We start from the raw sequence: 26,746 nt of genomic DNA, 5'->3' as shown, positions 1-26,746 counted from the left end.
AAACACTTACTGAGTATCAACATAACGTAAAAAATATATTGATCGGAAGAGAATTAGTAGTAGATTGGTTAAATTTAAAATAGCTTGAGAATCAAAATGTGTATTGAAGAAAACCACAGGAAGAATGCTTAGTTACACTGAATTAGCATTTCCCCTTGCCTTCAAACATTGCTTTTCTTATATGTCCCTCATCTTTTCAGCTAGCAGCAAATTTAAAAGGTGCTCAGCAATTAATAAGCAGTGGTCCAAAACCGTCAACAAACTGCTCTTTATTTCCTTGCTTGACATTTTCATCTTAATAATGAGCTTCTAATATTTACCATCTTGACTGCAGGCTCCATAAAGTTTGATGACGTGAGGATGGTTCACCTGTTTCAAAAGGTTGAACTCTGAAAGTAGATCTCGCAGCTCACTCTGGGAAGCATTTTCTGCAGAAAGTGTCCAAACACACAGTTGTGGTTAGGAAAGCATTACTCAAGAGTTTTCTACGTACCGTGTGAAGTGCGAGATCAGCCGTGGAATTGGCAAGAGGTTGGAAAACTCCATACTTCCCAGAAGAGAGAAGTTTCCCCTGAGAAATGTCCTGCAGTCATTCATGTCAGAACCAAGTGAATGGGACTGATGCTGTTCTGGCTTGGTAACCTGCTGTAATTATGACTCTGTCCTGATACAAATGACTGCAGAAAGAGTAGGTCAGCCAGAAATCAGGACCAGAGCCTGTAATGCCTTGCAGATGCCATGAAATTATTACAAACCTTTTCTAGTGTTCTAAAGCAACTTTTTAGGGTGAATCAGTGGAATTGAAGCTTCAGAAGCATATGAAAGGTAAGATTTTATGTTGATCAAACAAAAAAGACTCGCTCAGTTAACTGCCATGATATAGCTCTCCTCCTCCTAAATACATTTTCTGACAGAATAAAAATTCACTGATCTACTGGCTTACACTTGTAGCACACATCCAGATTTAGAGTTCAGAAGCTAAAAATACAGTTCAGATTGATTTTACTGGGAGACATGTATGCAGACTTTGCTGATGTCAGTGGGAATCATATGACAACATATAGCCCCTAGAGGCTTTCTTAGCCTTTCAAGCATTTTGTTTTTGCAGAACTCTTCTGACTAAAAAGCTTCCTCTTTGAACGCACTGGGGCTTGAAGGAGATCTTTAGCCATAAAGACACCATATGTCAGAGAACCCTTTTGCTACCTTGTCCTTCATCTCTCCAACACACAGAACCTCCCTGGATAGTTCCTACAAAGTGTTACTACTGAGAGTTGACAAGTATGTGGTTACGTTTACTTAAGGCTAATAAAAACCAAGCTCAGCTTCTGATCTTTGGTACCGTACTGTATGTTTTTCTATAAAGGCTGTGAGCAGATTTACTTACATATCCATTTAAAATACGTGTGCTAATAATTTACCCTGGTCATGATAATTTTTTATTCTGTTCTACTATATGTTTGTATCTGCCATAGATTATATTATAGTCTGAACCTCCACTTAGACTTCAGTCTTCTACCCCACGGAGTGCAAGATCGGATGGTCTCCCACTACTGATAGGGACTGCAAAAAATACACATTTATGTAAAACAAAAATGAACAACATCAACTTAATGCCTGTGAGAAAGTCCTATTTTTCTAGCTCTGGAACTGCGTAGTATGTACAAGAACAGAACAAAGTTCCCCATGTACCATGCCTGTTTGCTGGAAAAATAACCTTTGATAGTGCACAAGTGGAGACAATTAGCTCTGAAGCTTTATGCCCCTTGTTTTTACAAATTGCGAATAATGTCTATTTACGTATTGGTTGGTGTTTTCCCCTTTAATTTTATTGTAATGAGGGCATTCGTATCATGCAGGAGGTCAGATTCAATTCATAGGAGAAAAGTGGTAATAATGGGCTGAAAAAATTATCCCTCTGTTCCTTTAAACCTCCATCCATAGCTTCAAGACTATTTTGGCTCAGCTAATTACTTACTGCTCCTTGTTCCCTCCCCAGGACGTAACGCCAGTTGACAAAGTAGGGAGAGTCCTACCCTGGTCTGTTCTTAACCACAGATTGTGCCCATCTACACAGCTCAGGCAGGAGATACATTTTATGCCATAAGCAGGAGGCTTTCGCCATTAACGTACTGGTATACATGCTACTCCCTTTTAAAGATCAGGCGGTGTAGAGACCCTAATACTTGGAGGAATTACTCCCTTTGCATCTGTTACAGGGAGAGAATGGGTGATGTTGGCCTGATCCAATATAACTGTCCTTTATACTTCCTGTCAGCATTATAAAGACCACTGTGGACTAATGTCCACTAATGTGTTTCTTATACTTGAGTTGTCATGGGTTAACAGTGAAGTTAAACTGGTAACAACAGACAAATATTTGCAGCATGACAAATGTTCTCCACAGTCAAGTTGGAAAATGGAATTTCAGGTGACTATCTGCAATGCAATTTACATTACAAAGGGATTCATTAGAGCCTGAAGTATTACTGTAAATGTCAGATCAATTTATTAAATAAGACGCTTAAAAAAAAGGCTTAGTCCTTCACATTGTCAATTCTTTCCTTCATAATAGCTAGGGAAAGCTGAATGTAAAATTATCTGCAAGTAAAAGCAACATTTTTACCACTACGTCTTAGAATCTTAACTCAGTCGTTGATGAAAATGTGCTAGAAAATCGGTGACATTAAGTGCACAAATAAATACGAAATTAAATTATTACTAAGACTATTCTATTGATAATGATATAGAGGTTGTTACTTGAGTATTACAAGTAATGGTTAACTAGTCTTCACTTCTGAAAAGACTTAGTTCCTAGATTTCCTCCATATGACCTGTTCTCCACTGAACCTCTTGCAGTGCAGGCATGCATGTCATAACGCATTTATTTCTTTGGTAAAACGATGGGATACGCAGCATCTTTGCTCTCAAGCAGCAGATGACATGTTGGGTTTGCTTTTTTTTGTTTAAAAACCAACCTTGCATATAATAGAAATGGTAGTAAGTAGTATAACATTTTCCTATAATTACATGTTTTTACTTATAAGCAGCAGTGAATGGTTGAGGTCATTCAGCTGAAGCTAGCAGCCCAGCTAAAGGAATCTTCTTGTATCCATAAGCCTTTCTGAAGGTTGTTTCCCCTCTTGTCTCATATGTTCCTAGATGCCTGGTATCTAGGGACTACATGCACATAAGAATTTGCATGCAAGACGGTAAAGAAGAACACAATCTTTTCATATCTATTTCATCTTTCAGGCTGTGGTGAATAAATGGCCTTCTGAAGGAACTGGTTTCGGCATTTCCACTGACCTTCACTGTCATTGCGGGTCTAGTGCAGTTCTTATTAGAAACCAGGCTCAGGCATTAGATATGTAAAATCTATACTCATATATATAACTGTAAAGGTGGCAAATACTGTGCATTACAACAGCTTCCACCTGAAATGTACAGTAATACTGGAGACTTCCTACTTCAGAGACCAAGCAGAAACATGATTTTTTTCACATTTTTCTTTCAGTACAATTTCTTTTTCCATATGGGAAAGAAGCAGGTATATTTGGGGCTGAAAACTACTGAACAGAGATGGGAACAAGAGCTCAAGGTCTCACATTATCATTTGAACATTATCGAGGCATACTTTTTTTTCCCTAGCTTTAAAGTCTTAGGGAAAACTGAAGACACCAGGAGACAGCACTGGGCTATTCAAGCCAGTTTGGCAGAGCTCCTAAGTAATTGAAAAGCAGATCAGAAAGTATGAAAGTAGATGGAATTCTCAATCAGAAAAGTAACTTAATAGGTCTATTATGACTCTTGATACAATTACAATACGTTTTATTTAAAAAGCTTTGTCAAAGAAAACTGGGGGGGGGGGGGGGGGGATCAGAAAGCTTTAACAAGCCCTTGCAATATTTCCATCAATACCAAACAAAATTAAATACATTTGCTATGTTAAGTCAGAGGCTTCTTGCATATAATGAATTAGAATTCGTGGAAATTACTTATTTGGATCAATGTGATGCTAGCTCCTAAAGTAAGAAATCTGTCAGAATATAAAAGAATGCTGGAAAAAATGGAGGCTGTGACAATGGTTGGTTTTAGCTGACCTTTTACTTTCACGCTAGCCCCTCTTAAAATCCATTCAGAAGTTACAACAGTTTTCAGATCATTTCAGACCCAGATGTGAATGTACCTTTTAGCATTTTCACTGCCACAGTGGTATAGCCAGCTCTTCCCTTGAGTCGGAATGCTGTTGCCTTGACAACCTTTCCAAATTCTCCTTCTCCAAGAGTCTTGCCCAGAACCAGGTTCTTCCGAGGGAATTCCCACTTTGGATCTTCCTGCAGGAGAGAAAAGGAATCCTATAAGATGAAGCAAGAAAAGGAGTGGCTAGCTGCACCCAAAGCATTAATGGTCAATAGGAGAACATTCTTCAGGAATAGGTACACTTTTGGTGTACAATGTTTGGTCGCTCTTTTTATCGATATTGGTGTATTCCTATAAAAGCTTCTGAATCTCTAGGTATTTTGAAAGTGATTTTCCATTACCTTGAAATCACTTCAAAACAGGCTGTACATGTACTCTATGGATAACGGATTATATTTACAGGTCTGGGAAATCAGATACAAATGAAACATGAAGTGATACAGGATAAATGCTTGCTTTCAGAATAACTAGCAATATGCAACCTTGGACTTCACAGAGAAGTAAATCAGTTTTATTCACAGAATAAGGCTTTCCCTTAAGAGTTCATCAGAGACAACAAACCTCCTTTTAGGAAATGAGTGTTGTTAAGACTTACAGTTGCAAAATGACAACAGATGTGCAAACCAGACAAGAGATTAAAGCAAATGGAGCACAAGGTCTGTGAAGACCTCAATATCTAACTTCCAAATAGATTTGATGTTGCCACATATGTCATATAAAGTGGCAGTGTTTCTGTACTGTGTCGGACCATGAAAATGCACCAGCTGGCAGGCATCCCAGATAGCATGTGATTCAACACAGAAAAACATACATTAAAGGTATGATAATGCGACTGGGCAAAAATCCTTAAAATGTGGGTAAAACTCACATTCCAACTGACACCTACAGTCTGTTTTGTTTTAAACTTACCCTTGTTGTGATACTGTGGCTCATCACAGAGGCTACAAACCTACTGATTATTAGTATTTAACTGGACAAAGTAAATTCACGCTATTGTCAAATGTAGAGTTACATTTGTAACATTGGCTCAAGGTAGGCCTAAGATGTTACATTATATTAAAACATAAAAATAGAAATAAAATTTCTAAAAAAACTAGAATATATGGTTTGTCCCATTACTCATTATGTATCTTTAGTTCCCTGCCTGCACACATGATTTCCATTTTAGTTATTTGAGTTGGATATTTCTGTGAATGGATTGCATTTCCATAATTTTCTGCATGGATAAACAACATCCCTTAGGAACAAGACAGACATAGAAAAAAAGCATGCAAAATGATGTCAGGCTTACTGGTATTTTAAAGGTGTCTACAGACACCTGGTTCTCCATGGAATCTAAAGAAGGCCGGCGGACATTAGTGGAAGAATAACTGATGGGGTAGGACTGGGCTGGGCGCCGGAACGTCATTTCTGCAGAGGCAATAGGTGGCTTTGGAGAATTCTTGTGGTAACGGTGGATGAAATAGGAAGAAAGCAGCACAGAGATGATGAAGGACAGCAGCACTGCCCCTGCTATCACAGTCTTGCATACATCATCACAGAGTTGCTCTGTGGACGAAGAAGAGCTTCTTAGAACTTCGTTGTCTCCTACTTCCAATCTAGCAGTGTACATGACACACACAGGTGTGACACAAACAAACTCAAAGTCATTTAAAAACCTAGAGGAAAACCTAATAGCTGTTTCTCAATGAAATTTGAGAATTTGCAAATATGGCCACTGCACCTACCAATTTTTTTTTCATTTTGGACACCAGCAGGTAATTGTTTGCCTAACTGCCTGTGTATATCTATAGACAGCTTGACCCCATATTCCTTATCTTTATAGACGTAGGCTACTTCTGACACTCTTCTTTAAGACTCAGCCTACCATATATTGATCTTCTGATACCACTTACCTCTCTGGAGACATATGACTGAATTTTGCTTGTGCACAACAGTTTATGCTAGAGCCATTCAACCCATCAAATAAAATCTTCAAATGTGAATTTAATTCATTATGTCAATTGTTAGACATTAAAGAATATTTCTCTTCAACTTTTTAGATTATAAGAAGACTTAGTATGTTTCTGCTTTGTATTTAACAAAATAATTATTTCTGAAAACGTTGCCTAATGCTGCAACTGCTTCTAAAGTAATATGCATTTTTTCCCTCCCCATTTACTACTTCCCCTCTCTTGCAGAAGCACTTTTAGTATCTTACTGTGGAAACTAAAGTTTCTTTAAGCCTATATACCCCTAGACAGCATTCCTAGGGAGCTGCTTCCAGAAGAAACTGAGAGATTCAAAATACAGTCCTTGCACTGCTGTTCATCAGATAATCCTGACTTCAGATACATAGTTAACTTAGCTACATCTGCAACCTGTAGCCCAGAAATAAGTGGAAAAGCACAATCTCTTTCTAGGGAAAAAAACCCAAAACCAAAAAAGAGCAAAAGCAAGAAGCTTTATGCTTCCTTTTCTTATGCCTATAGAAAATTTACTCAAAAGAGTAAATTGAGATATATTCCAAACAATTTAGTTTTAAAGATGCAAAATATTTCATGTTATTAGTTTTTATTAATTAGCAAATTTTTTGAAATAAACCCAAATAGTATTTAATCCTCATCAATCTTTTTCAAACAGCTGTGCTTTTCTGTTTAAAGAAAGATCAATGAAAAAAGCAATCCACTCCTCCTCCTAACACAATGGGTGCTGGCTATCTCTGGCATTCTGAAGCCTAGATTTTCAGAAATGATTAGGAGGCTGGAATTACTTGAAAGTAATAGAAGTTGTTATTCTAATTCACCTAGCTGTCTTTGCAAAGATCAGGTGAGCCTCACTGAGATGCAAATGCTGCTAGAAATCAAAGGACAACCAGCCTGTTTGTCATGTAGTAATGGATAAAAACGAATCTTTAGCCAAGGATAGAAATAACCTCCCTCTGGAGGTTTTCAGGCTCCATAGTAGAAGTCAAGGTGCCAATTCTTAATTAATCTTATTCCAGCAGTCTCTAGCAGAGACTAGTCTCTCTAGCAGACCAAAGATACTGCTTATTAACATGCCCACAAGTTTAGATCATTGTGTATATACAGATGGTAGAAACAGAGGAAAAGATTAATATGAGAACAGCAGATAATATTTAGACTTACCCTTGATATCATCTTTCTCACAATAACAGTTCTGTCTTGGGAAGCAGTAACAAATCCCATGTCCTGACTTAATTCCAAGATTTCCAATGCCTTTCCCATGACCACCGATAATGTTTCCACCTAATCAAATACAGACATAAGCTAAGATTCTCACATGTATTTAAAGGACAAAGAATAAAGCTCAAAGTTTTCCATGGGTTTATCCTACTATGCATCTGAAATTTGACAGGGCAGTACAGTGCAGCAACAAAGACAGGGATTCCTGAGAATTAGGAACAAGTCTAAATTCTGAAATTTCTGAGATCCTGAAATGAGAGGACCTTGGACTGCTTGAACATTAGCCCTGATTAGCAGTTATTCCCATTATGGAAGACTCTGGATTAAAATTTAGCTGTAATAAAAATATAATAGTTTTCTTTGCATTGCACAGTTGGGATACTTCCCTCATTTCATGTACCCCTTAAAACCTTATATAGAATCCCATTATTTAATACCAAACATCTACCTCAAATTGCCATCTCATGGGTGTCCTGACTCAGTTTCCTCATAAAGCATTACAGTTCTGTGTAAGTGAGGTCATCTTACATTTTAAAATTCTCCCTAAAATACCTTCTCTAGCCTACTTATTTTAGGTTTTCTCCACCATTGTCTTAGATATTTTTTTATGCATGAGATGATGTACAGTCCAGTGGTATAGACCAGATCTACAGACTTGAGTTCCATTCATGGTTCTGATGCCAATTTCCTCTTACCTTGGAATGGTCAGCATACTGTTCTAGATATTATTTGTTCCGTTGTCAAATGGAGATAACGATACTTAATCACATCTGTGAAATGCCACGGGATAGTCTAGTGAAAGCACTAAGAGTAAGTGCCAAGTGTAAGTGATAAAAAAATGAATCTTTCATTATCTAAAAATGCATTGTTTAATATTAGGAGAAAAGTGCAGCAACTCATACAGAACTACTCTTGATTTCAAGCAGGAGCTCTTCATGCAGAGTAACTGCAACTGTATTTCCAAGCAAGTAACTTTTTTGCTGCATATATTAATGACCATCAGTTGCGACATTTTTAATCTATAAACTGCCTTTAATCACAAACAGCATTGTATAGACAGAAGTCAATCAAGTTCTGCAAGTTTAGCTGTCTTGCAGAAAAATTTCCTAAACCATAAAGGAATTCAAAAGATGAACAAGTTATTTTCAATATAGTTGTCTCTATTTCAACTCATTTTCCTCCATCCCATCTAAGTTGACAGTAGAGTAAATGACTGTTTCTTTTACATTTCTTTGGATGTGTAAACACAAATTGAGGAAGGGGCTATTTTTTGGCAATATAAAGGCAACATCCTTTTTTAGAAGTGAAACAGGGACTTGAGTATTTAAGTAAAGTAGACAGATTTTGACCATCCTTCTAGAGAGGCCACACCTACTAAATTATATGCAGCTCAGCTGGTTATTTTGGAAGAGACTGTGCTGAGTCATTGCTCTCTGAGCTGATACTTGTTTGAAGAAGCATGGGTGTTCCCCAAAATTCTTGACTACCCCCCCCCACCAGCCAACTTACTCCGTTGTGAGAGGTGATGAAACAAAATTTCCATTAGCCTCAGAAAAATCATATGTATTTATCTGTATCTGCCTATGTTTGAGCACCTGGTAGAAGGGGGAAGCAGGGGATGAGCAGGTCCTATCTAAACTGTTCTTGGGCGAGGGATTTGAAGACAAAGGCGTTTTACATGGCAGGGAAAGAAGTAGTACATTTTCACTGCAGGTGTACACTGGAAACATTGGGCTTCCTATATGCATTCCAGAGACCCAAGAATGTATTTTTCACCAATGCGTTGCTGGTAGGGAAATTCCAAGGATTATCAGTATCATGTTGAATTGTGTGGTGTTTCACATGCTCCGGTTTTAAATCATCAGCTGTTTCCATTGCCCTGTGGTGGGAAAGAGCTTTCCCTGCTTCAAGATAATTTGGAAAAAGGAAAAACCTTGGCCCTATCCCACACACCACAGAAACTCCAGAAGTTCAGAAAGTAAGAACACTGGTTGTTGGACAAAACCAAAGACCATGTCCAACTACTGCTGAAAACAAAGACATGCAAAGCAAGGTAGAAGCCTAAGCACTGTAATTTTTTTCCTATTATCAGAAAGCCAAAGTTCAGAGGAACCTACAAAAATCAGTCATTTACAAATGTTTTGCCAGATTCACACACTGCAACCAGCCCTGAAGCAGTTACTCACTACAAGAAAGCCTCTTGCTCAGAAATAGTTCGGTTGCCTCTATTTGATAGGCACAGCCACAGCACCAGTTGTTTCAGCTGAGTGCCCTTGTATGCAATATTCATGGTGTTAGTGTGAGAAAGCAATTTTGGGAGTCAAGTACATGGCCATCATAATGATAGATGAATTATAAAAATAAGTATTTTAGCAACTGCCTGTATCTAAAGAACATCCTTGATCTTAAAGCATCTGGGACTTTCTATTGCTTGCCATTCCCAAAGAAATGTCTTCTGCCAGTAAAAGCTGATATAATATACTCCTGCACCTCCGAGCTCCCAAAACACACCAATTTCTTTGTAAATATACTGCTTTTGGGCACCAGCCCAGGTTCTGAATTGCATCAAATCATGTATAGAATTATCCAACTCGGGCATTAAGAAGGCATATATAACATCTTGAAAGTTTGTCTTACTTGCCTGCTTCTATTATCTAATAAGACACTATTTCTTTCAGGTTTCTGTTGAGCAAAACATCTGATGCTGCATATGTTGCACATTACATGTTTTAGCATTGCAGCCTCCGGCACAAATATTTCCACTTTTAGAATGACAACTGATTGCAGTTATTACCAATAAAGAATTCTTTTCAGATTATTAGAGAAGTTACTTGCATTCACTTCAAACGTTTCTGTCACTTTAAGGATTGTTTTTATGCACTCTAGTGAGATAATTATCTTTGCGATAGAAGTCATTTACAATACACAATCACATTCTTGCTTGTAGGAAATACAAAGATGCCTCTTCATTCATTCATTTTATAGAAGAACATCTTAAAGTCCCAGCCTTTAAGAAAATGCTAGTTCCTCTAAGACTTCATTTTAAAATGTAAACTTGGAATATGCAGTGTCAGAGCCAGAAGAATTATTCAAGAAACATCTATGTCTTTATTCCTGAATTAGATACTGGTAGACAAAAAGATCCACTTAAAAATTATCATCTCATCGAAGACTGAAATTGCTCAAGTGCTGTACACTGCTTCTCTAACCTTTGTATCTTCAGGTGACTGTGAACTTGCAGGTATACGAGTGGAATGTAGAAAAATGTGAAAAGAAAAAACACAAATGCGTTTCAATTCTTCCTTCATAAATGCTGTTCATATGAATCTCTGCCTGTATCTTCAAATAGATAAGGCATTGGATCATTTTGATGGTAACCTGTCAAACAAGGCCAGGTGCATTTCTTCAAATGGTTCTCTGTAAGCACGTTTATTTTAAATTGATATTTGCTTCTTCTTACTTATTTAAATTGGAGTTCAAATAGGCATGGTTTCTATCATATTGTGCTAGAGGAAATAGGGCATTAACTTGCCTAAAACCTATACCTGTTTCAGCAAATACCTCCACTGAAAAACACTACCTGCGAATTAGCAGGGGGAGCAGAATGAGAATTACTGAGAAAAGCTTATCTTTCCATCACTGTCAGCCAATACATGTTGGCTGACTGGCTTAAAAAAAGAACAAGATTAGTCCCCATAACCTTAACTCTCTTGTATGATTCAAATGCAGGTGTGACAATGCAGAGATGCTAAATATGTTGAGCTTGTAAAGGTAGCTGGGATCAAGAAAGTGGAACATTGAACAGCGATCAGCGGTGACACAGAAAAGCCCATCCTAAAGCATTTCCGTACTTGTGCAGTCTTGGGGGCACACAGCCGGATCTTTGCTCTCAATCACATCACAGGTGCCATCCGGACAAGTCTTGATACTTGGGGTGCACGTGGAATAGTTTGTGGTGATCCCTGTTAACACAGAAACAGACAGCTGCACAAATACCATGAGGCTTTGAAGGAAAGCACATTGCAGCTTCTCAGTGCATGCTGACACACCAAAGCACAGGTTACTTTTTAAAATAAACATCTATGATTATAAATACCATCTGCTAAAGTAACAGGCAAGACAACAGCTAAAAGCAACTGGAAGAAATATATTTTTCACTATGTTTTCTGCTTTTGACAGCCCTTTGGGCATGTCATTTCCAGTTACAGTGAGTATTACTCGAAAAAGAGCCAGCTGACCATTTTGAGACTGAAGAGTGGCTTTCACAACTATGGATGTCTCTACGCAATTTCACACATACATGAATATGAAGGTTACAAGTAGCCAAAGAGAATTTGTGATACTCATGCAGTTTGACGGGATAAAGCATCGGCACAGAAGCATTGTTCTGGAAGAGTCAAGAGTGCTGTGACCCATCAGATCTGTGCTACAGACCACAGAAAACAGAGACACCGCTTCTGTGCTCGCTGACTGTCTGCTGGGGCATACCTGCTCAGAGGCATGTTGCAAACTCAATTCCTGGTCGCAGAGATTATCTTGCAAGTCATAAGCCACCCATTCCAGTTATACTGCTGCAAACCCAATTCACTACCTGGTGTTTTACATATCGTGTTCAACATCACCAGGGACAAGATCAAGAATGACTTAACCTCATTTTCCTTCCTAGCACATGTTTCATTTGGGTATTATGCCTAATTTTTTTTAGCCCCAGCTTCTGTGTAGTTTACTATACCATGTTGTCCAGCCAGAATAATTCAGTTTATATCTATGGAAGTCAAATGCAAAATTATGACTAAACAGAAGCTTGATTTCACACAACAGAAATGTACCTTTTCCACTCCCCTGTCTCCACTGGCATCTTCCTGTTAGCACTCCCAGGCCACCACACTCTTCACATTCAGCATGGTGCTTACTCACAGCACAAGAGTCAGGGCAGTCCTCCTCTTTTTTTAAAACTGTTGGGAAGAGTGTTTGCTGTCAGTGCAGGACAAGGGAGATGAATACACAAGCAAGTCAGCTCAAATCAGAAGGGAAAACTCCATTCTTAGGGGTAGATAGGAAGGAAAGAAAGATGGAGAGAGGAGAGGAAGACTGAACGCTGACTGACCCAACTATCAGTAAGCTTAGATAACGATTAAAGGAAAGTCCAGGTGTTTCTCTTCTGTGAAATAAAGGACAAACATGATGGCATGGTTATCTTTCCTTGATAGCACACTGTCAAGGCCTAGAACTGTAGAAATGTGCTAACATACTGATAAGAGAAAAATGGGGACCATAAGTACTTAGAGCTTCCTACAAAGCTTTTAATTAAGGGAAAACAGTGAGTACTTGGGCTAATGCAGTAGTAGGCCAAGGAGCAACAGCTAGGAATGTGTGATTTCAGACAGCACAAGGTTCTTCCAAAAAGAAAAGTCCACTGCAGGCTTTTGTTCCTTCATCCTCAACCTGTTCGCTCTTGGCACAGGAGTCGTGATATGACACAAGGGAACGGAGGCAACTGTCGGATAGAATTGTAAGGTTCTGCACAAAGTGCGATATGGTCTGGAGAGAAATTATTACCTTTCCAGTGTAATCCTCCTCTGCTGTGGCTGTTGTAGAATATTTCTAACATTCTGCCCTTATGAACTTTTCAGTAAAAAGAAGTCAATGCAATTGCTACATGAATGTTAAGCACAAAAAATTTTTAAAAAAGGAAAAATTGGAGTGAGAAGCGGGGAGAAAGAAGATTGAATAAATATACTTAGGTCAGAGATTTGTGGTTTCATATATATATACACACACTTTTTTTTTTCCTCCACAGGAATATGTGAAATACAAAATAAAGGTCACACAGACACACAGAAAAGATTCTTCTAAATCAAATGTCATCATGAACATTAGGAATTGCATACGATACACCACCTTTCTGTACATTAGTTCTTCAAACAAATGCCTGCTACAGGCAGGTGTAATTCAGAACTCAAAATGCAAACTTTGTGATCTGTAACTCAGACTCGTTTTCATTGTTAATGCCGCCCATTTACAGACACCCTACTAATGCATCACCTAACACTCATAACTCTTGTAAATAGTAAATAGTTCTAATTGACTTGGGTACTTACGAGTTCCTTCCAATACAATAGTGAGGAGGGTTTTGGTATGTTTCCTGCTCTGCTTGTCTGTAGCTTGAACAGTGTATTGTATTTCTTTGCATTCGGGTCTGCGTAGCACAGACGAATCATTCACATAAAGGCTTCCCCATTTGTCTTCTCGGCCTTGAAGTATGCTGACAGGATAGCAGCTTATGTTGAGGGACAGTAACTTGTAGGTGATGTTCACACCACGGAATTTCATACAGTTTTCGATGCAGATTTTTCCTATCTAGGCTCAAACACCAACAAAGAAATCACAGACAACAGAAACAAAACTATACATCAAAAATATTCTGTGCTTCCCAAAAATATCTGAAAGAAAATTGAGTATATTACAACTTCCAGAGTTCAGCATTTATCTTGTGTTTACAGATTTGATATTTTACCATCAATGCAGTACATGAATGCTTCAAATGTGATTTATTCTCAGTAAAAATGAGAGGTAAAGCATTACCATTGTCTTCAGGCTAGCAGTGGAAATGCAAAAAGCCTTGACCCAGAGACTTGGTGATATTTGGTGTCTACTGGTGTTAGTCAGCAGTGTTCAGTGAGAACAAGACCCTGTGATTTGGGAAAGTCTGAGTTCAGTCCCTGCTCTGTCCCAGGCTCATCAGTGAGAAAAACTTTGGTTTTGCTTGAGAAAGCAAACAGCTCAGTGTGAACAAAGCTGAGACTCTTTTCAAATACGATAGAAATAGAAATTGCTAATACATAATTTTCGTAATAATACAGTCAAAAAGTTCTGGCCGGCAGAATTCTCCAAGAGCCTTAAAAGGAATAAGAACCTCATTGTTTGCCATTTGCAATTTTTTAAACATTTTTATCTAGAAGTGAAAATATGTTGGTTTGCCATATTTGAACTTCTGCCTGCCAGAATATCTATGCTAGAGCACTCTTCAGTCTGAAACAATTTATCTAAGATGCACAGGAATGTAAAGCCCCGTCTCCTGTCCAGCTCCTATAGGAACTGATCCAAAGCTCACTTTGGTTTTTCCATTTACAAGAGTGGGATTCGGATCAGCCCCAGAAGCACTGGCTTTCCTTGCAGGGAAAACCACAATGTGAAGGGTGGGGTGTTATTTAAGGGAACTTGGTGATGGATTCTTTTCAAATGCTGCAGTTAAGATGTGTTTTCAAGTAACACCACTGCTGGTAAAAGCATATCTGTACATCTTGGTTTTAGCATTCTTATTAAAGAATGTCAAAAAAAAAAAAAAAAAAAAAGTATTTTGTACTAAGACCTCTTCCTATATACCTGGACTATTTAAAATCAGAGGAAGCTCTTACAGTCCTAGAAGCATACTTTCTCATAGGACAGTCCCACTTCATCTAACTTATTCCCAGTCACATCACTGACTGGCCACTTGGCACCCTTTGCTGGGTATTTTTGGTGGCAGGATAACATACAAAGACTATTAAAGCAATCAGAAGCTAGGCCATTTCTTCCATGCTGACTCCTCTCCACAGCACGCTGGGACTGGCACGAAGAAAAAGAAGTAAAGACTTCAACTGTTCATAAAATCTGTCTAGACACAAGGTCTAGACAGGTCCCTTCCAGAACCACATCATCTTAAGCTTTGGTGCTGCGTTGCAACTGGCACTGTTTTGCAACTGCTTAGATGGTGTTTCTTTGAGGCAGTAGGAGAACATAATGATGTTCCATGGCATTAACCTTTATATAGACTAAACTGTCCTTTCTGCCTACTCTGTTGTAACTGCTTTTTCCAGGCACCTTTCTGATGAACAGAAATTTCCTGCAAAGGGGATGGAGAAGACCCCATAAATTCAGGGTCCCTGAAGAGCAGATTCTCCTTAGAGTAATGCATGGGCCAATTTTGCTTTCTCTGTATAATTTGAGGAGACACGAAAAATGCCCTCCTCAAGAAGTTTCTACAAGAAAGATGGGCTTTCTCTTTTTTCCTGATTCCACTAGGTAAAGCCCAAGCGTGTAACTTCGCCCTGCATTGCAGGTTCTGGAGTCAGCACAGCTTTTGGATGCAGCAGAGCACAGCACCAGGGAAAGGGGGCAGAAGCAGCCAGCTCCTCTTTCTCATGAGGAGGGTGAAAAAGAGCGTGGTAATCAGGTTTAACATTAATATACAGAGGGGAGGAACCTACAAAGGTGCATTTTGCAAGACACACAATAGTTAACACAGAAATACCATTATCAGAAATAGGAACGGAAAAATACACCTTTTTTGCTCCAGAGTTTAATAAAGTCTGGATAATGATAATGATAACGTTCTTCTTCACTGAATTCCAGGGACATTTGGACATATAACCTCTCTAAAAATCTCAGCTGATGTTATTCATCATTTGCCTCAGTAAATGTCAATAGAGCTTTAAGTCCTTTGATAAGTTAAATGCCACTGGGCAAGCCTGTACCATCAGGCCATGCTTCTGTTACTCAATTCATTTAGCTGCTCAAATAGACAAATGGCATCAGCCCAGCAGTTAATCATTTCTTCACGCTCTTGTGTTTTCCTTAGGGCAAGAGACAGCTCAGCCTTCATATTGATTTGGCCCAGTACTTTTCCTTACTGCTCTGGCACATCACAGATAATTAAGCAGATGACTTTAATAATGTGAAGTGCTGAGGACTAACCTGCTTCCATTGACTTGTGCTTCAACTTAAGCACACTGTAAATTCAAACCCAGCCTCAGAAATAAGTGGATGACAGTAACTGATTGAGACCAGAGGCAGGATGAGTTTTGCATTTTGCTGGTCAAGAATCAGAACAAAATCTCTTTGTGAATTTGTGTTTAGGCAGCACAAAGAGAGATCTCTTCCCACAGACTTGGAGACATTCTTGCCAGAAACAGTTTTCCCTGCTGCTACTGCCACCCAGTGAAACTGCACAGTTAGTGGGAAAGTGCCATTGTTTCCAGAAACCCTAAAATGCCCTTTCAGATGTTTGACTGTCCTGACAACAAGCAAAACTAGCAGCTTTAAAAGTTAACTGGTTTTTGGGGTTTTCTTTGGTTCTTTTGTTTGGTTGGTTTGCATTCTGGAACTAGAAAACTATATACTGCCAGACTTCAAACAAATGCATTCAGGCAATCTAGGGTATGCACAGATAAACATGGTTTAACCAAATATAATTTGGAATTAATTAATTCGTAATATTGTACGCATACACCTATATGTAAAATCTGTGCGCATATGTATACTTACATATACACACACACATAAAAATGAATTAATTCATACATATTCATACACACCTAACAGTTAAGTTTCCACACTTTTTAAAATTACAGTCGAGTTGTGACATACATACAGTTGGGGCCCATTTCTAGATGTTAGACTATGGGTATCTTACACACCTATGCCGTTATTTCTTTTATGGGGAAACCCACCGATTCCACCCTATCTCCAGGCAAGAGTTTCTTAAACTGCTGAGAATAAAGCTTTCACAATCTGGTGCTACAAAAAAAACAAACCTAACATCAAAAATATTGTGATCTGCAAAAAAAAGCACAGAATATGCTCTGAAGTTTCTAATGGATTGCAAATTTAAAAGTTGTAGCCACAAGGCATCAGAAAATGTCATAAAGAAGTAGCGTTTTGTCGGGAGCCTGTGTGAGCACACTTGGTATCTTTTTCTCATTTAGGATATTCAGTGCAGACTACGGGTAAAATGTCCCTTGACTAAGCAGTAGCATTCTTACTGGTTGTGTAAGGCCTGTTCTGTACTCTGACGAGCTATCAGGCCATACTGCATTTCATCAGATTAAACATAAGAACATGCAATACATCTAACTTTCCTTTTTCTTTCTTTTTACAATTAGCCAGAGGCTTAAAGATGAATAAAACTAAATTCTCCCTTAGAAGTCTTTTAATGAATTGGTTTTCTCTGCAATTGGGATGATCATATTTTAGTTTCAATCCTTCTCTTTGCTACAAATACAGCAGCAGTTTTATAGCTTTATTTAGTTATGAGCTATACTTTCCAGCACCTCCCCCAAAATGGCTCATCACTGATGTTTTTAATATTATTCACTACCATAACATTAATTATATTGAACTAGTTCCTTATTAATGTACATGTTCCATAGGAATTACATTGTAATTTTTATCTGATTAATGTCAACCTGTTAGAAAGTGTTTCTGGAAGGCATTATTAATGGCAATGGTGGTGATTAAGCTAAAATGAGGGTTAAATTAGGAAATACATTAATTACTAACTAGCCATTATCTAGAGAAAAGCCATTAACATACTGGAATACGTAGAGCTGGGACAAATTTCTTTTTTTACCCTTGATATTTTTCCAGTTATTTATGCCTAAACCACTCACGGTTGCAAGTCCTTCTGCCTCTGTTTCTCTCTATTAACACTCCCTTGTGTAGCCCCTCTTCTGTTATTATGTGATGGGAGAGCTAGTGTCCAGTCTACCTGCTATCCACTGCATCCAGCAGCAGTCATATCGATACCACATTTTTCACTGATTCTACTTAAAACAGCAACAACCAATGCTTTAACGCATCTCGTCCCAGTGATCTATCTACTAAGGTCTGTCTCTAAGAGAAAGTGAAGGTATAATTAACACAGTTCTTACTTGTGCAAAACGTTCAGCATTTCTGTTCACCGTGAACTGGTAAGTCATGTTTGGAAACTGAATGCTGACAGGGAGGATGGAGACATTGAAATGCAGCATCACTGATCTTTCTGGGCCATGAAATTCTGTGTCATTCACCAAAACATCTAACTGGAAGGAACGATGCTCTGTGACTGAAATACTTTTATTCAGTACCAGTTCTGCAAAAGAAAAGATTAGTCTATTAGTGACCCACAATATCTGCAAATGTATATTTTGATATTGTAATCCCAACAAAATTATATCAAAATGATACATATCAAAGTTAATCCTAACAGGAAACAGAAAGCAAGTTAAATACAAAAACGTGCTCCTATGGGGTTATGCTCTGTACCATTCAGGATGTTTGGAGAGGTCCTCTTCCCTTCCAGCTGCCATGCTGAGAATCCTACAATCAGAACCTCTTGCTTACCAACATACACAATATCATCCCACACAATCCCTATCCCAGAGATGCACAAGCTCCATGTTTTCAGTATATGTTTAAAACTCAGCATTTGCTTGGCTTGAAATTTCTCAGCTTTCCTTGGCTCAATATTTACAAAATGCTTGGAAAAGTTCAAGAGCTTATTGGTCAGTTACTAACAAGCAACTTCTGCTTTATTTGAAGAAAGAGACCTTACTGTACTCATGTTGAGTTCCCCTCACTTGGCTGCCATTTGGGCTGAAGTGGATTTCATCAAAGACGTGCTCTACCCGAAATGTTTCACTTATCCAGGGATCATCGGTAATGATGGTTCCTGTGTATTTCTTTCTGCTGCTTTCAAGGGGATAAATAGGTGTGGTGTCTGCATCGTATACAGTTAGCGTTGCAAGGACAGTTCCCTAGAAGGAAATAATAAATGACATTGCTGAATGACCTTTAAGCTTTCTTCCCGATACGCGTTAGCAGATTGAAATATTGGTCAAATAAAACCTTACAACCTTCACTCGAGCCCACTTTCATTCAAATTCATTTTAAGCTTCAGGTCACTGCTATTTCACACCTATTTGGATCTGAGTTAGAAACGCAAAAGAAGATGGCAGTGAAAAAGAGCTTGTCGTATAATCATTTGAGTCTATGTCTAAACAGAGTGCTAAAGTTTTGAGGTAGGAAATGAGTGCACATGCACAGCTCTTGGGTTTTTTGGTTTTTTGGTTTTTTTTTTTTAAATCAATGTTATTTTACAATACTACTAAAAAAGAAGGTAATATGTGCACTTAAAAGACAAGGAAATACATTCAGACAGGTCAAACTCATTACCTGAAATGACAGAAGTGGCTTGGGTTGGCTGTCTTCTGCTTAGTCTACTAGATTGCTGTTCTCTACCTGGACACTGAAGCCACAAGGCCTTTAAAATTTTTATTACCAATTCTGTTGTTTCAAGTTCACTTAGTTACTAGAAAAGATCAAAAGTTTCCAAACAGAATGCTTTTTTTCCACTGCAAAATGACAGTGAGGTTCACTATGTTCTGAATGCCTTGCAGGCATGTAATTTCAAAGAGAATGTTTTACTTTATAAAACATTTTTATGAGACCTTCACTTTCTATCATCCAGGGCTAAATCAAACTCCCAAATCTCAAAATTTTCAAAAGTAGAAACCAATTACTTTATGACCAGGCAAATGGGATGTGTTCATAGGTGTCTTGTCAACACTTGTTCTAGTCAGGAGGTGGCAGCAAACTCCCAAAAGCATTCCTTTTTCCCTTCCAGACACAAACACGAGCAAAACATACTTCGAAGGGAAATCTGACTGTAAAAAAAATGCCGCTGTTGTGAAACAGAAGTCCTCTCACGAAAAATGTATCATTTAGGCCCCAAAAGAAGTGCCTTCTCTATACCATTGACTTACAAAGGGTTGCTGCTCCGGTGGAAAGAGCCAGAGCCCACTTGTATACTTCTTTACTGAAGCAAGCAGTGTATGAGTGCAGGGGACAGACCAAGACATCCAAGGGTTTAGACCTCTTGAAAGATCACCTTAGGGCGGTAAGGGAAAAGTGGGAGGCCACCATTAAATAAGATCCTGGAGCTCTCCCTTGACAGCCTGACACTGGAAACTTTAACACCTTTGCAGGTGCAATGTTTGTCTGCAGCAGACCATCGCTCCTCCTAACTTTCTGTTAACTGGTACAGCTTCCTAATAAATGTCCTGAATGTAGTTCTGGTATCTTATATGGATTTGCATATTTGGGAAGGATACACACATACATCCATTGTAACAACTCTCAATTTTAGTCACCTGGGGGAAGCAACCCCGTGTCATGGATTTAACCCCAGCCAGCAACTAAGCACTGCACAGCTGCTCGCTCACTCCCGGTGGGACGGGGGAGAGAATTGGAAAAGTGGGTTCAGATAAGAACAGTTTGATAATTGAAATAAAGTGAAATAGTAGTAGTAGTACTACTACTAATAATACTACACAAAGCAAGTGATGAATGATGCAATTGCTCACCGCCTGCTGACTGATGCCCAGCCAGTCCCTGAGCAGCATTCGCTGCCCCTCCAGCCAACACCCCCCCCCCCCCCCAGTTTCTGTACTAAGCATGACGCCATATGGTATGGAATAGCCCTTTGGGCAGTTTGGGTCAGCTGGCCTGGCTGTCCAGGCTCCCAGCTTCTTGCTGACAGGGCATGAGAAGCTGAGAAGTCCTTGACTGGTGTAAGCACTACTTAGCAACAACTAAAACATCAGTGTGTTATCAACATTATTGTCATGCTAAATCCAAAACACAGCACTATGCCAGCCACTAGGACGAAAATTAACTCTATCCCAGCCAAAACCAGGACATACTGTAACAAATACAGAGTAGAGCTCAGTATGGGGAGATATAGCGATCCTGACCACAGTCCTAGCAATGGTCCATCCTGACCTCAGGAACTGCTAACGCATCCTGACCCAAACCCTTCCTACTTTGGGGTCTGAATAAAATATAACTCAGGGGAGAAGAATTCTGCAGACTCAGAGTTCTACAGTCACAGCTCGGAAGAGCACGGTGTGGTCAATGTGCTTGCTGCTGAGATCCGTTACCCAAAGCATGGCATTTCCCAGTCATCCTGCCTCCCGCCGCTGCGCTCCTACTTCAGGGACTAAATAAAGGAGAATATTACCTCTTTCCTGTTGAACTCCACGACTGCATCTGTGGTATCAGTGCCATTGGGAAGGAAGGGAGGAGAGTCATCTTCATCTAACACATTCACCAGGAAGGGCACCTCAACCTGCATTTCCCTGAAGCCCTCTCTCACTGTACACTTGGCAATCAGCTCATATCTCTCTCTCTCTTCTCGATCCAGGCGCTGCGTCACACTCACGCCAGTGGTGTTCTCATTGTATCGAAAGGGCATACCGTCAGCTGAAAAACATAGCCACAGTATAAATAGGGACAATTGCTTCCCATTATAGGACTCTCATAGTTTTCTTCTTTAATACTCTTTTGCAATCCAGTAAATCCATTTGGACATCATGACTGCATGATAACAGGCAGGCTCAGAAGTGAAACAGAAGGAAGTTGTGGGGCTATATTAGGGTAGGCAGAAAACATAGAATAGATGGGAAGATCCTACAGTCTAGAAGCAGCACAATTTAAAGCTCAGGATATTCCCCGTCTGCTCTTAATAGGTGCAAACTCGTAAACCCAATCTTTTTTTCTTAGGGAAGGAGATAGTCCTCCTTCCCATGCTCTTTGTATATCTCAAAGGCAAAATCTTCGGGCTCAGTTCACGTTTGCAAAAGAATTTCCTTTAGAGAGTCAATCTAGAGGATCTACTATAAAAGAGATCTTAACAGTGCAGCTGTTTACATCTACTGCTGGTACGTGAGTGGCTCAGTCCCAGTTTTACCTGCCAGCAGTTTGTAGGAAATGCTGAGATTCTGACACAGATGATGAACCGAGGGTAACTGGAGCTGATGAAATGTGCCAGGTGGTTTATTCTCTTTGATGTGAAAAGAGAGATCCATTTCTGTGAAGCAAAGCTGCCTTGCTGTCAGGGAACTGCAAGCTGGTGCGGTAGCATTGATCAAGGAGAGGAAAACCGTGGTGCGCGTAGCAGAGTCGCATTCCTTCTCTTGGAAAGGGTGGGACGAAAGGAAGACATACAGCATCACCTTTGATAATGGCATTGAGTTTCCTACAGCTTCAGAGAAAAAACACCAGAAGAAGTATTTTACAGAATGCAAGCCAACATTTCTTTTACCCGTTTTGCGTTCTAGTCCATTATTCCACAAACCACCATATCATCGTATTATGTAATAAAACAATTCTTGAATACATCATCTGCTGGTTGGAAGACTTTAAATCTTAATCTTAATGACCCCAGTAAAGACCAAAAAACTGTAGGTGTTACTACCAATTTTACATTGTAGAACCTCACAAAACAGTATTAGCATTCTGTCCGCAAGACACTTAACATAAACCAGGTCACTATCAGCAATCAGCTTTTTGATAGGACTGGGTTTTGGAGGGACTAGAGCAGAGTGGGCTGTCATTTAAGTCACAGTGTCCTGATAGTTTATACCAGTTGAGGATATGCCCAAATTGTTTATGCTTAGAGAACAAACTGCTTCATCACTTTAAAATATAAAGAGCTGGTCGAAAGATCACATAGAAGTTAAAATCAACCTGTGGCATCTACTAATACAGCCTCAAGCCTTAATTATTTTGATTACCTTGCTTTGACTACAGACAGAATGATAGCATCTCTGTAACAGATCTAATTCACTTGAAAAGATGATCTAGGTCATTTTGATCCATATGAACAAAACAAGACTGTCAAGTTCTGGATAGCTGTTCTTCCTTTGCTCAGTTACAAATAGCTATCTGATATTCATGAACACCGAGTACCAAAAAAGCAGCAAAAATGGGTAAGATATCAAGCACTCAGCACTTAAAAAATAAAGCAGTAAGTGTCTGCAGTTGAACATTTAAACATCAAGGCACTTAAGTCAAAGGGTAGCGTTGATATATGGCTTTTACAAACTCAAGGCAGTTACTACAGACTCTCTGCAACAGCAGAACTTCTGCAACCGATCGCAGCAGTATGCCATTAACTCCTCACCCATTTCCTCCTTCACCATCTAATGATACCTAATTTCCTCATAGATCAAAATCACCAAAACCAATTTACTCCTAGAGCATAAAAGAAGGGGGAAAAACTGAGATAATTCATTTCTGTAGTTCAATAGTAAGCTTCTCTAACAAAGCCAAATCTCAAGAGAGGGAGAGAGGTACACTTAACCATTTCTTCCAAGGGCTGTTTGGTGCTACATGCAAATGTACTTCGTGAATCCACGTTACCAGAGTTCGAGGACCATTTATATGAGTTTGATCTAATCTAACTGCATTGGTCTGGGCATTAAGCACCCAGACTAACACAGTGGAATTGGCTTAATTTGCATCAGTAGATGAACAAACTGCAAATCTCAATGTAAAGCTGTGACTTATACAGCTGTGCAATAGAGAAAAAAATATTTCAAGTAATCCAGCTTTCCCACCGTATTGGAATCCACAGTGTGAGCAACTGGATCTGTCCCAGGTCACTGTTTACTTTGGCATATGGCTCCCTGCATTTGCTGTGGGTTTCGTTGGGTCTGGTTCCTCATTTTAAAAGTGCAGATGTAGTTTTTTCCAAATTTGATGCTCATATTCATATGCTGGTGGATAAATTTCATCATCTGAATGTACTTTCCTTTAACAGCAGATACTTCAACAAAAAAAGCTGGTCTTCTCATACTTACACAGCATGTTAAAGTCTTCTCTATCCAGGCTTTTGCTGAGGTAGAGAAGTCCTGTTTTTTCTCTGATTTGGAACCAATGATTTTCATGGGATCTTGCTCGAGAAATTACGAGATTCTGGCACAGATGAAAGTGGGCCATTTCCCCATGTGAATCCCTCAAGGCATGGATGCGCAGGAGCGGCGTACCTGCTGGCTGATCAATGTAGACATTCTCTGAGTATTCTTTCCTGGGGAAGTAGAGACCAAAGGCAGCTGCAAAGGAAGGCACACAAGAGGAGAGTTGCTCCCAGTTAAATGATTTTTGCACTGGCATTTTCTTCAGAGATGCATTTCCAAAGAACCAAAGGCCTCATTCTCTAAGGATTAAAGAAGCATTAAAAGAGATGTGGAAAAAGGCAGATCATCTGGTGTAAATAAATATAATTTTACTGCACTCAAGCCAGGGACATAGCCACCAAAAATTCTGCCTATAGTTTATGTTCAAGTTACAGAATCATCTGCTTGTTGAAAGCAAAACTGCTTTGCTGTAAACATGGCCCAGCTTAAGCAGAACATTTAATGAAGCTCTGCTTGCCAAATTTTACTTAAGTTCATATCTGGAGCTCCCCGCTGTAATTCCATTATCTCACAGATGATACTCAAAGAAGGAAAAACACTTTGATGAAATCACACGCTTTAGAAGCCTAAACACACTCTCTATTAGAGACAACACAAACGTATCAATGGCTCGCACGCTTTTCCTCAGATTACGTAAAAACTCTCTTACGTAGGAGTCCTTTTGTGGCTCCCTGCCTTTCTAAACAGGCCTGCATGATACTTTTGGTACAGAAAATGGGAGTTGTTTAAATAACATTGATATGAAAGTCTTATAAGTATTTCAAATACGACAGACGGGAAAGCTGTGAACCGACTTGCCTGAAGCGGGGAGGGAAATGTACATTTATTTTTAATACAATGGCTGTGACTGACCCATTATTCTTCTCTGACTTTTTCCCCCTCTGACACTGCAGACATTTACATTTAGGAGTGCTCAGCTGTCCCTTGATGCCTGTTTCTTCAGCTGATCTTGTCTTACCAGGTCACTTTGCCATGGTCTCTCTATCCCTTTTCCAGTGCTTCCCGTCCAACTCTACTGCTTGCAAATATGATCACAGTGGAATGCTTGACAAGCAAGGAAGGTACAAAGTGATGCTCACTGCACTCATGCGCACTGAAATACTGGCACTATCACTCTCGTACTTCACCTGCACTGACAGTCAGCACTTGCTCCCATACGAAAGAATACTTGCATATTGCAGAATTTTGCTTCATTTAATCTGATTTGATAAGGAGTAAGGCATATAAAAGGCTCACACATCTGCTGAACAAATTAAAATAATAACAATCTCCATATGTTACTAATATAAGACTATCTTAGCTTAAATCAAGCCAGATACGACTGGAAACGATGGTAATACAGCAGTAAAATTGAGGATATAATGCCAAAACATCTTCAAAACAGCATCAGGCTATAGCATGTATTTATTTTTTATTATTATTGGATCCATACACTGGTCTACTGAATGGAAAGGATCGCAAACAAACTGTAAACAAGAGACCTCTAATTTCATTTGGAAATACCACAGAACCCACTGTACCTTGCAATGATTCATGACATCATCAGCATCCCTGGATGCAATTACATCCATGAGATTTACAGAGGCCCATTATTTTTTCTACATATACTTTGCAATATATGAATAAGTGGCAAAGTAATATGGTAGGTGAATTTGCTCCAAAGTAATTAATTCAAAGGGAAGCCCACAATAATCTTTTTGAGAGTCTTAGAAAAGCATTAACTCCTGACATCCCCTGCCTGGAAGAAAACTATTACTTCTGATTCTGGTGCTATCACCGTCTTTTTTGTAAGAGTTAGATTCCTGAACATTTGTAATAAATTTCAAGTATTTTTCCAGTCACTCTGTCTATCTTTTTTGAAGTGCAGGAAAACCTGGTGAATATGAACCACTAGAAGTCCTGACGAACTGGTTCATTAACAAGAGGGCTAAGGTGATATCCAAATAGCAAGCCCAGTCCCAGTGCAGGCAAATAGATTTCCTTGAGGTATTTTTTATAAAATCTTCATTCTAGAATTATGAAAACTTCCTCACGGGAAATTCAACACTGGAAATTCAGTGCTCAAAACTAAAAAATTAACCCACTGATGCATACAAATGAGTCTTATACAACATTAGCAATAGGACAGAGGAATATTTACTTATTTTCTTATTTGTAAGACTTGGGTGAACAGTTCTAATGTGAGTGATGCCATGTGCTCAGCATCACAAACACATCACACGGTGCAAGAACTGGCACCATAGCAGAGACATGAAATCACCGCCTGTAAAAGGAGCATGTAGGAAGTAGAATACATATAAACAGTATTGATGTGTAAAGCGTGAAACTGGAAAAGGGAAAGCCAGGGTATTTTGAGTTGTAATTATTTATTTCCTTGTCTTAAACAAGGGTGTTAATCTTTATATGCTTTGCTCTACAAATCTGGACCCACACTGCATGCTAGTATGTACACAGTAGTGTTTAACAAGGCACATGAATAATTGTGACAGACATTGTCACTTAAATGTCCAAAACTTTGCATGCAACTACATGTCAGCAGAGGTCAGCATCCTGACTGCTCTGCATTTGAAATAAAAAGTTAGTATTTATGCTGCAGACTCTCTGAAATTCTTTGGCATGAGTTCACAGGAGCAGTCTTCTCCATTCTCAGAAAAAAGGGGAAAAAATCCTGTCATATAAAAATCTGATTTCTCTGTAGATAACAAATGCAAAACAATGCTTCGTATTTTGAAAAGAGGATTCCTTCATAAAATAATTTACAATTTGCATCACTAATTAACCAGAAATGTTTTTTCACAA

The 26,746-nt window shown here is 39.0% G+C and overlaps 1 protein-coding gene across 1 annotated transcript in view; it reads right to left on the bottom strand.

Moving 5' to 3' along the window:
• Positions 1-24,143, bottom strand: part of RET (ret proto-oncogene) — a 40,114-nt gene extending 15,971 nt beyond the window's left edge. The window contains exons 1-12 of the mRNA XM_075717926.1: positions 23,831-24,143; positions 21,937-22,230; positions 21,208-21,449; positions 18,742-18,943; positions 18,080-18,279; positions 13,490-13,748; positions 12,218-12,343; positions 11,240-11,350; positions 7,332-7,451; positions 5,495-5,751; positions 4,190-4,337; positions 321-428 (exon numbers count right to left, since the gene is read on the bottom strand). Coding sequence (XP_075574041.1) covers positions 321-428; positions 4,190-4,337; positions 5,495-5,751; positions 7,332-7,451; positions 11,240-11,350; positions 12,218-12,343; positions 13,490-13,748; positions 18,080-18,279; positions 18,742-18,943; positions 21,208-21,449; positions 21,937-22,230; positions 23,831-24,143 — 2,380 coding nt within the window. The remainder of the gene's footprint in view (positions 1-320; positions 429-4,189; positions 4,338-5,494; positions 5,752-7,331; positions 7,452-11,239; positions 11,351-12,217; positions 12,344-13,489; positions 13,749-18,079; positions 18,280-18,741; positions 18,944-21,207; positions 21,450-21,936; positions 22,231-23,830) is intronic.
• Between the last annotated feature and the right edge of the window lie 2,603 nt (positions 24,144-26,746).

Source organism: Pelecanus crispus, chromosome 10, assembly GCF_030463565.1.
Source record: "Pelecanus crispus isolate bPelCri1 chromosome 10, bPelCri1.pri, whole genome shotgun sequence".
NCBI classification, from domain to species: domain Eukaryota; kingdom Metazoa; phylum Chordata; class Aves; order Pelecaniformes; family Pelecanidae; genus Pelecanus; species Pelecanus crispus.
The sequence above is the reverse complement of the archived record's forward strand: the minus strand, read 5'-3'. Positions and strand labels throughout refer to the sequence as shown.